Source organism: Peromyscus californicus, unplaced genomic scaffold (genome assembly GCF_007827085.1).
Source record: "Peromyscus californicus insignis strain IS unplaced genomic scaffold, ASM782708v3 Scaffold_2__1_contigs__length_46816999, whole genome shotgun sequence".
Classification (NCBI taxonomy): domain Eukaryota; kingdom Metazoa; phylum Chordata; class Mammalia; order Rodentia; family Cricetidae; genus Peromyscus; species Peromyscus californicus.
Genome location: NW_026294540.1, coordinates 7,663,188 through 7,673,859, shown reverse-complemented (window position 1 = coordinate 7,673,859; position 10,672 = coordinate 7,663,188). Strand labels below are relative to the sequence as shown.

General features: G+C 48.3%; 1 protein-coding gene across 1 annotated transcript in view; it reads right to left on the bottom strand.

Annotated features, from left to right (window-relative positions):
- Positions 1 to 429: 429 nt before the first annotated feature.
- The window catches only part of Vsig10 (V-set and immunoglobulin domain containing 10), a 35,917-nt gene continuing 25,674 nt past the window's right edge, over positions 430 to 10,672 (bottom strand). The window contains exons 5-9 of the mRNA XM_052755165.1: positions 9,909 to 10,202; positions 7,544 to 7,654; positions 6,717 to 6,732; positions 4,714 to 4,928; positions 430 to 2,875 (exon numbers count right to left, since the gene is read on the bottom strand). Coding sequence (XP_052611125.1) covers positions 2,820 to 2,875; positions 4,714 to 4,928; positions 6,717 to 6,732; positions 7,544 to 7,654; positions 9,909 to 10,202 — 692 coding nt within the window. The 3' untranslated portion in view covers positions 430 to 2,819. The remainder of the gene's footprint in view (positions 2,876 to 4,713; positions 4,929 to 6,716; positions 6,733 to 7,543; positions 7,655 to 9,908; positions 10,203 to 10,672) is intronic.

The window sequence follows — 10,672 nt, the reverse complement described above, 5'->3', positions numbered from 1 at the left end:
ACCTGTGGGTCCAAGACTGAACATAGGTCTGTCAGGCTTGGAAGTAAATGCCTTTATAGGTTGAGTCCCATCTTCTAGCCCTGGTTGATTTTTGAGGCAAGGTCTCATTCCATAGCCGAGGCTGGACTCGGCAGTCCTGCCTCAGCTACCCAAGTGCAGGGATGACAGGCTCAACTCTAACGGCCCCCCCTTTTTAAAAGATTTATTTATTTATTATGTATACAGTGTTCTGTCTGCCTGTTATGTCTGCAGGCCAGAAGAGGGCGCCAGATCTCATTACAGATGGTTGTGAGCCACCATGTGGGTGCTGGGAATTGAACTCAGGACCTCTGGAAGAGCAGTCAGTGCTCTTAACCTCTGAGCCATCTCTCCAGCCCATAACCCCCATTCTTTACATTTACTCATCAGGTATAAAGCAAGATCACTGAATTGTATGTTAAAAAATAACTTTATTCCAACATCTCTTAAAAATTCATAACCTTAGAACTAATTTCTCCAAAATTTCCCCTATCAAATGGTAAGGTCAATCACATAGCCACCTCCAGACTCCCTTTGCAGCAGCTGGCAGCCAGTCCCGTGTTGAGAAATCTGATTGGCACTTACTGTACAAAGTTGTACCCATCAAGGGTGACACTCATGTGCTTCTGCAATTGTGGGAAATGGAGCTAATGCCAAAGCATGGGATTGCAGAGCCCTCTCCCATGTCTATTGGCTTCTGAGGGAAATCAGTATGATTAAAACAACTCTGAAGTGTTTTTCTACCTGCTTCTAACAAGTGGATCTCATGAGTTAACTAATACATGCAGACACCTTTTTTTTTTAAAGATGAATGCACAAATTGGACTTCCCCATACAGAGTCTGTAACCCATCATCCATATGCCTTGCGATCTGGGTATGGATTGTGTTAAAGGAAAGAAGAGGGTGAGGGGTCCAATCTTTCACAAATTCAAACATGAAGCCCTTGAGTGCCTGGGCTCTTAACTGATCTGCCATTTTATAAATGTGCATACAGTCTGGTAAGAGTGACAATGATAACTGGTCAGGGCTTCAGAACAGCATTTGGCACCAAGCCCTTGAAGCTCCCATTTGCTAGTGGAAAAACCCTCAAATATTTCCTATTGCCAGGTGTGTGCAGAAGAGGAAGCTGTGGGAAGCACCCGGTGATCTCACAAAACATTCACTATGTTCCCAACTATGACTTCCCCTCTGACTAGCTTCTCTTTCAAAGTTGCCTCTGAGTCACAGATCAACTCAGGAGCTCTATCATTAGGCCTCAGAGGAGAGGCCAGCTCTCAGGACTGAAGACAACCTGAGTATCCCTTGTGACATGACAGACTGGAGTGACCCAGTGCATGAGGTACCACAAGGCAAGAGAACCGCACTCCACTGCAATTCCCAAGGGCTCACGTTCACAGCCAGCTGAACTTCCCGGAGCTCAGGACTGGTCACACTGGCAGCGGATCCTTCAGTACAGTCCCTTCCTGCCCCTTTGCAGGTATTTCTGCTCACCAGCTGCTCAGGACTCTTGGGCCCCAGTGTTACAGTGTCCTTAAAAGCCCTAGACCTTGTCTTGTCTGAGCAGGATGCGCAAAAGTACGGAGTGCAAATTCCAAGTCAGATTTTCATGGCTAGCACATAACCTATTGCACCTTTAGAAGATCCCTGACTTCAGAATATTTAGATGAAATTAAAAAAAAAAAAATCCCCAGAACTTAGCTGTCCCAAGCTCAACTCATTACCCACTATTTTCTTTTGAAACTTACTGTCCTTTTTTCTTTTTTTTTCTCCTGGAGCTAAGGACCAAACCCAGGGCCTTGCGCTTGCTAGGCAAGCGCTCTACCACTGAGCTAAATCCCCAACCCCAACTTACTGTCCTTAATCAGCACATCCCCCTACTAAGTCAGAAGGAAATACATGTATTCCCATTTCCGAGACACAGAAATTGAGGCTGAGTGGACTGTCTGTCCAGTTCAGGCCAGATGCTCTGTTAGGAAATGTTTCCCTTGCCTCCTTGCACACAGCACAAGAGACACAAGGAAAGAGAAGCCGGAAGCTGACCTTAGGTCCATCATTTAGGGGCCTTTTATAACCATATGCAGCTCCGTAAACCAAGAAGCTATAAGGAAAAGGGGTGTCCCTTTTCTAGGGGAAAAATAGCTGGGGTGGTCAGAACAGACACAGTCTACAAAGAAGGCCCCCCAACAGCAGCTCTGTCGAGCACCCCCTAGACACCTTTACACCCTCAGGAGCTTGGAAAGTGGTGCTGTTTCGTGGTTATTCTAGATGGGGAAAGAGAGGCAAAATAACAAGAAAAGCAGCCTCATTGTCTGACTCTGAGGTCCAACCCAACTGCCTCCCCTCTCCCTGGAAGGGGCCTGGTTCCTTACCTCTCTACGTTGATTAAAAAAAAAAAAAAAAAAAAAAAAGCCCGCCTCCATGTTCCCCTTTGTGTTGGGCAAGCTGGTGGCGAACCTTGAATAGTGGCACAGGGCACAGATACCAAGTGGGTGCCCTCACCTCCCCCCACCCCCAAAAAAATCAGTGTCACAGTACATCAACCTGGGTAGAGCCAAGTGTCACAGCCAAGTGGCACCTCAGACACCACTGGTAACTTTGCCCCGCACCGGCTACTCCTTCCCAGTGCAGTTCACACCACCGAGGTAACCCACACCAAATGAAATCAGTGGAACAAGCCAGGAGGAGAGATGGCTTCCCCGGGCTGGGAGAGCCGAGCCGTCACTAACGCAAACTCCCAGGCAGCGGTCAGAGGGCGGGCAAAACTGAACTCGCAAGACCCGTGGCCAGTGGACTGTCTTCATCAAACTGGCTTGTCTTCCTCTTCAACAACGTCACTCTGCCATTCGTCACTGTCACCTGTGCGGGGGGGGGGGGGGGGGGGGGGGGGGGGGGGGGGGGGGGGGGTGAAAGAGATGGAACCGAATGATCTCGACAGCAAGGGGAGAGGGTTTTACCGTCTGCCTCTGTCATCCTGAGGACTTGTGAGCCACAGAATTGGACCTTATGGAGGAGGAAGCGCGGTAGGGCAGGGTGTATCACGATCTCCCTCATTCCATTTTGTTCCGTTTGAGACAGGGTCTCACGTAGCCCAGGCTGGCCCAAAACTCACTACGTAGCCAAGGATAACTCAACTTTTGATCCTCCTGCCTCTATTTCCCAAGGGCTGGCTTGCACCATCATACCCAGAAGTCACCTGTTCTCTGAATTCAGAATCTAGACATGGCTAGTACTTGTCACCATTACGATCCTGACTCAAACAGAAAGAAATGTTCTCTCTCCTTATTCAAACTCAACTGCCCTTCTAGATCTGCCTCAGAGCCACCTCTTCCCCAAAGCTGCCCCTGGCCAAATTACCCCTCCCAGCTCATCTTCTTTTAAGGTCTCAAGATTTTGGGTTGTTTTTCAGACAGGGTTTCTCTGTGTAGCCCTGGCTGTCATGGAACTCACTGTATAGACCAGGCTGGCCTCGAACTCACAGAGATCCACCTGCTGCTGCCTCCCGAGGCCTGGGAATAAAGGCATGCACTGCCACCACCTTGCTGGTCTCAGGATTTTTTTTGTTTGTTTTTTGAGACAGGGTTTCTCTGTGTAGCTTTGCGCCTTTCCTGGAACTCACTTGGTAGCCCAGGCTGGCCTCGAACTCACAGAGATCCGCCGGCCTCTGCCGAGTGCTGGGATTAAAGGCGTGCGCCACTACCGCCCGGCTTTTTTTTTTTTTTGGTTTTTTCAAGACAGGGTTTCTCTGTGTAGTTTTGGTGCCTGTGCTGGATCTCGCTCTATAGACCAGGCTGGCCTTGAACTCACAGAGATCCACCTAACTCTGCCTCCCAAGTGCTGGAATCAAAGGCATACGCCACCACCACCCGGCTGGTCTCAGGATTTTTAAATCTACCGACCATCAGAACAGTTCTCCTGGGGGTTTCTCTCAGCACTGGATAAATTTTACTTCCATTTTAATTCCCCCCCACACACCCATTTTCATGCACTCAGCCTGCTGGTCTTAGCAAGCTGCCCACTCAGACAATAAAGGGCTTTCTTTCCTATTCAACAATCCCCATACTATGTCTGCCCCACGTCCTTTGTTAGATGATTTCTTCTCTGCGCCGGTAGTTAATACATGGTGATTATCTTCCCCTAAATGCGTGGGACCAGAAGCGATGTGGACTTCAGATTGTGGGTAATCTGCATGTACAGAATGAAAATCCATAGGGTGGGACCCAAGTCTAGACATGAACTCTTAAGTTTATTTTATAGTTCCCTTAAGTAGGTCATCTGTAGGTAATTGCAAAAAATATTAATTTTATGGTTTATGTATTTAGTGGGGGTGGGTGGAGGTCAGAGGACGAGTTTGGGGGGTGAATCCACTCTTTTCACCAGAGACTGAACTCAGGTCATCGAGGCTTGGCAGCCCATCTTGCCAGCCCCATTTCAGACGATATTTTAAGTAATCTAATGCATGAAACTAAGTTCAAATACGTTGAAGCATCAGGCTTGGGACATACATTGACAACTAAATGTTTCACATTTTGTTTTTTGGGATGGAGCACTCAACCAAATGTGGAGTTTCAGGTTCTAGACTAAACTTGAGCTAGTTAACTTCCTTAGGTTTTAAGGAATTGCCCCCTACTCCTTAGAGACACCTCCGGGGAAGCCGATGACATGGATCCGAGTATCTAGAAGGCGGGCAAGCTTACCATGCAGGTCCTGGAGTCCATTCCCCATGCGGTCTAAGTTCCCATTGACCAGCGCAGTCACTCTGTGAATGTGGCCATGCTTGCGTATCTCTCTTGGCAACTCCTCTCTCTCATCTGTCCCCTGCTCTACCTCTTCAACATCTTCCTTGTCGTCTTCCTCCTCCTCTTCCCCTTCGGAATCCACCAGAACCATGACGTCACCCATGTCCTGCCCCCTAATTTCCAAAGGAGAGAGAAAAAAGTCAGATGTCATCTATCCCAGCTTGAGCCCCAATGAACAGACACCACCAGGCGCCTTGTAATCCCTTTAAGACTGTGGAATATTCTTCAAGCAGTCAGCATGGCTCAGTCATGACCGTGAGGTTGTAACCTCAGGAAGAGATGTAGTCACGGAGGGTGAAAGATGGTGGCCGTGTCTTTTGTAGGTATTTGTTTATAGGCTGTCCCTACCATGTTGTTTCAGGCATCCAGCCCTGTTATTTCTCAACATGGAGTGAATCTAAATGCTGCATTCTGAGCTGGGGGGTGTGGCTCAGTGGCGGGAGTACGTGCCCAGTATATATTCATGGTGGGGTATGCCCGAAATTCCATCACTTGGCAGGTGAACCCAGGACCATCCAAAGTTTAAAGTCATCTTTGGTTACCATAGTGAGTTTGAAGCCAGCCTGGGATACCTAAGAACCTGTCTCCAAAGGTTAAAAAATAAAAATAAAAAAGTAAAACTAAAAACAAAGCTGGGTTCTTTCCTAAAATGTTCTTATTTCTGTCTCACTCCTGGAGATCTCTCCTGATCCTCGGGTAAGGTCTCTTCTCTCCTCCATGCGCATCTGGGCTCTATGTCCAGCATTCAGGTGTGGAACTGCTCTTGGCTCACCACTGCCCCGTCCTGCCTCAACTGGCTACACGCTTTTTTTTTTTTTTTTTTGGTTTTTCAAGACGGGGTTTCTCTGTGTAGCTTTGTTTGCCCCTTTCCTGGTACTCACTCTGTAGCCCAGGCTGGCCTCAAACTCAGAGATCCGCCTGCTTCTGCCTCCCGAGTGCTGGGATTAAAGGCATGCGCCACCACCGCCCCAGCTGGCTACACGCTTCTTAAGGAGGGAATGGTGAGCTTCACTCACGGACCACAAGCCCAGGAGCACTACAGCCACAATTCACCCTCCTTACACCCCTCTGTGAAATGGATGGAGGGGATGAAGGCTCAGAGGAAGCTCCATGCACAGAACTCAGGAACAGCAACTGGGGCCCAGGGGCATGGTTCCAAAGCCACTTCCCACAATGCCACACTGGTGTCACCTGGGGATAAGCCTGGGAATGGCAAATTTGCCAGGACAATGGCCCTCAAAAACAGAGTGGCAAACGGAATAATTCCCCACGAAAGACTGTTCTAGAACAATAAGACTCCATTGTGAGGAATGAAAAAAAAAAAACAAAAAAAACCACTTTCTACTGCCCAGCATCACTTGGGAAATGAAATATACACATTCCACTTGTTTACTTTTCCCTCGCTATTTTTGTGCAAGGGTGGGGACTTCTGGGCATGTTTAGACTTGTCTTCCAGTACATTCTATGAGCCTAAGACTCGGTCTTCCTTTTGCTCTTTTTAGAAAATGGAATAAAGCAAACGGCTGAGCGACCTGGCTCATGTGTACACATGGTCTACATGCTTCATCGTGCCCAACCCATAGGTCCCCCTTATACAGGAGCACAGGACTCTGGAATGCATCAGACCCTACCACCGCCTGCTTCCTGGATTCACCAGCAGATCCTTATCACTCCATTGGGTCTCTCCACCTTCTCATCAGTAAAACAGACACATGCACACACCCACCTCAGGAGGTCGTCAAGATGGAGGTTTTCCCACCATGCCTTGGGAAGCGCCCAACCCAGGGTCAGGGCCATGGCTGGCTCCGTCAGAGTAACTATTATCGTTCTTACAGGAAGAAAACAGAAGCGATAGGAAAGGACGGAAGTGGCCTTTGGATTAGAATCCCAAGAGCACTCACCTGAAAGTGCTCCCTGCTGAAGAGAGAAAAGAAAACAAAAGTGAGCATCCGGGGCATCATTGCTGTCTCAGAGTTTTCAATCAAACCAGCAATGGCTGAGATCACCCAACAGCACGAGGGCCTGAGATCACATTCAGATGCCTAAATAGCCAGGCATGGTTATATGTACCTGGGATCCCAACATTGTTGGGGGGCGGGGGAGGTGGAGCCTAGGAGCTTGCTAGCCAGGCAGCCTAGCCAAAGGGGTGAGCATCCAGTACATGGAGACCCTGTCTCAAGTCATGGCATACATGGGCACATATACATTCCTGTGCATACAAAAGATACACACACAGAGAAAATAATAAATAAATACATAATTAAAGATTTAAAAAAAAAAAACCTAACATTGACAAAAGATGAACAACTAAGGAACATTCAAAACTCTTGGGAACTTAGGGGCCTCATTATTGTACTCATTGCTCCAATGAAGCATTCATAGGCTAGGGCAGTAGGTGGAAGCTGGGCATATGGTTTTCCTCCTACACACAGCATTTTACATTTTTACTTATTTATATATATATATATATATATATGGGTGTTTTGCCTGCATGTATGTCTGTGCACCACATGGATGCCCGGTGTCCAAGGAGACCAAAAGAGGGCACTGGATCCCCTGGAACTGGAGTTGCAGACAGCTGTGAGCAGATCCTGGGAATCAAACCCGGGTTCTCTGGAAGAGTAGCCAGTGCTCTTAACTGCTGAGCCATCTCTCCAGCCCCACCCACGGCATTTTTCTTTTTTAAGCCTGAAAGAGAAAGAAGCAGGGGAACTCCAGGGGCTCTTACCTTTCCAGCAGAACACAGGGCTGTAATACAGTATGAGCCCGGCGACAATGGCCAGTCCCAGCAGGAGGAGGCTGACCACCGTCCCCACGATGCCCCCGACATTCAGAGGTTCTGTAAAGAGATCACACCGTGAGCCCTTTCACATGGTCAGGTAAAACCTCCGCTCTTCAGCCCAAATCCACTTCTTGCCTCCTCTTGGTTTTAGGTCCACAGGACCACTCCGAAATCACCCTCAGGCAGAGGGAGTTTAGGGAGTCAAGTGAAGCGTGGAGCATGAAAGAACACTGTAAAGTTAAGGGGCATTGCGTGGGCCAGACATTAGGACTGTTTCCAAGGCCACAGTGAGCGTGAGTGGGAGTTAGTGCCACAGTAAACAGAGTGATCGACGGGCCAGGGCAGAGAGCTCTTTTTATTTATTTATTTATTTATTTATTTAGTTAGTTAGTTAGTTAGTTAGTTTATTTTTTTTTGAGACAGGGTTTCTCTGTGTAGTCCCAGCTGTCCTGGAACTCACTCTGTAGACCAGGCTAGACTCGAACTCAGAGATCCGCCTGCCTCTGCCTCCCGAATGCTGGGATTAGAGGTGTGCGCCACCCCTGCCCAACCAGAACAGAGAATTTAGGCACTGGCCACACACACAGAGAGAGAAATGTGACATCTGGGTATGGTAACCTAGGCCCAAGGCAGGAGGATCACAAGTTCAAGCCTAGCCTAGTCTACAGAGGAAGTTCTAGGCTGGCCAGGGCTACATAAAGGACCCTACCTCACATGAAGAACCAACTGGAGATGGTGGTACTGTCATGGAGGTGAACAAGGGAAGCCAGGACAGACAGAGCTGGGTCAAACTCAGGCAAGGTGGGAGGGGCCAAATCGAGGAAGGAAACTTGATCTGACCACACACCACCCACAAAAAATCAAGTCTGTCTGGAGAATGTTAAAACTTCAGAAAAAAATCACAGAAGAAAGCCAGGCATGGTGACGGACACCTGTAATTCCAAGCACTCTAGCAAAGACAATACAAAAATCAAAATATCACTCTACTCTGAACAACACTGAAGACACTCTGTGCGCCGCAGGTTAACACACTCACCCCAAATTTAATTCTCTTTATTACATTTTTTGTTTGTGTGTGTGCTGCCATGTGCTTGGGCACGCCACGTCACAGCATATGCATGGAGGTCAGAGGACAACTTGGGGGAGCTGGATCTCTCCTTCACCATGTGGGTCCTGGAGACCAAACTGAGGTGGTCAGACCTGGAAGCTACTCACTGAACCATCTTACCAGCCCACAATTTAATTCTCTGCGTAAAATGAACCGTGTGCACCCCTCTCATTAGCAGGCCCGTTTGCTGTCATATTTAATAAACAGTGAAAGTGCATGTATATCCCAAAAAAGCTTTCCCAAAAATTGCTCTATGATTTATCATCAGCCAATGCTTGATTTGTGTAATTTACATCTCTTCACACCAAGGGCCCTAGAAAAACTTTGGGTAAAAAGTTGTGACTAAGACATTTAAACAGCAGCTCTGGTATTAAAGGGGACATGGCTGCCTTGCTCCCTCCCTCCCCTCCGCCCTTCCTTTCTTGTTTTTAGACAGGACCTGATGGCCCAGGCTGCCTCAAACTCTCTACGTATCTCAGATGATCTTGAACTTCCGATGCTCCTGACTCCACCTCCTGAGTGATGGGATTGCAGACAGGTGTCACCATGCCCTTATGAGGGGAAGGAGGTGGGACCCAGGGCTTTTATGCCTTAAGATAGACAAATTGTGGGCTGGAGAGATGGCTCAGAGGTTAAGAGCACTGACTGCTCTTCCAGAGGTCCTGAGTTCCATTCCCAGCAACCACATGGTGGCTCACAACCATCCATAAGGAGATCTGGTGCCCTCTTCTGGCCTGCAGTCATACATGCTGTATACATAATAAATAAATAAATCTTAAAAAAAAAAAAAAAAAAAAGATATACAAATTGTTAACCATGATTTCTAGAACTTGCCCTGCCCCACCACAGGGAGTTCCAGGATAGAAGAGAACTATGAATTCCCTTTGCTGTTACAATTCAATAATTTCACTATATATATATATATATATATATGTGTGTGTGTGTGTGTGTGTGTGTGTGTATGCATGTATATGTATATATGCAGGTTCTAGCACATATGTTTTGGGTGAGTAACAGGAGTAATTTCAGTGCTTCCAGGATTGGACACTAATTTTCTCAGTCACCCTGTCAAAGCACAGGCAAGCAGATACACCATCTTCAATTGGCCACGGCCTACGTGAAGGGGGGCCCCAAGGCCTTCCCCCTCAATGGCGCCAGGTCCTCTGAGGCTCTTAACTCTTCGGGGCCACCCTCGGCACCTACCTTTCACACTCAGCCAGATGTCTACCGCCCTCACCCCCACGAGGTTCTCAGCCCGGCAGAAGTAGAAGCCCTCGTCCAGGTCCTGGGAGCAGTTGTGGATGGTGAGGAAGGAGTCCTGGCCGTGCTGTGTAATGTGATGGTGGCTGCTGGGCTGGATGACTGCGTCTGGCCTCGAGAGGTTCCTCAGCCACTGGATCCTGGCGGGTGGGTTGGCGCCCGTCACTTGGCAGGTGAGCGTCACGTTGCCCCCCAGGAAGCAAGTTTTCATGGGCTGAGAAGCAAGCGAGGGGCTCGCTGGTGGTCGGGAGAGGGTAAACAGAGGCAAATGTTTCAGGAGATTCAAGCCGTGGCCTATCCTTTCCCAGCAAAACAACTGATGTTCAGAATTCCCACACCTTGCCTCATCCTCCGGAATAAAGCCTAACATCTGTCGGGTACTTTAACTGTGCACAAGGAGCAGTATGCCAATGAGCCCAACTCAGTCTCAAAAGAGCCTCGAGATGATTCCCATCTTGTAGAGAAGGAAACGGAGGCACAAAGAAAGCCAAGCGACTTGCTCAGTCACACAAGATAAATAAGAGATATGGCTAGGACACAGAGAGATCTACTGTCCCACTTTACCTAGGACTGAGAAGGCTGCTGGGTCGTGAGGCTTTTTCCATGCAACACCAATACAGCTCCGGGTGAAACCAAATAGGCTCATGATGACCATGGACCCTGAGACCCAAGCCCCAGGCTCTGCCACCCACTGTCTTACACATCTG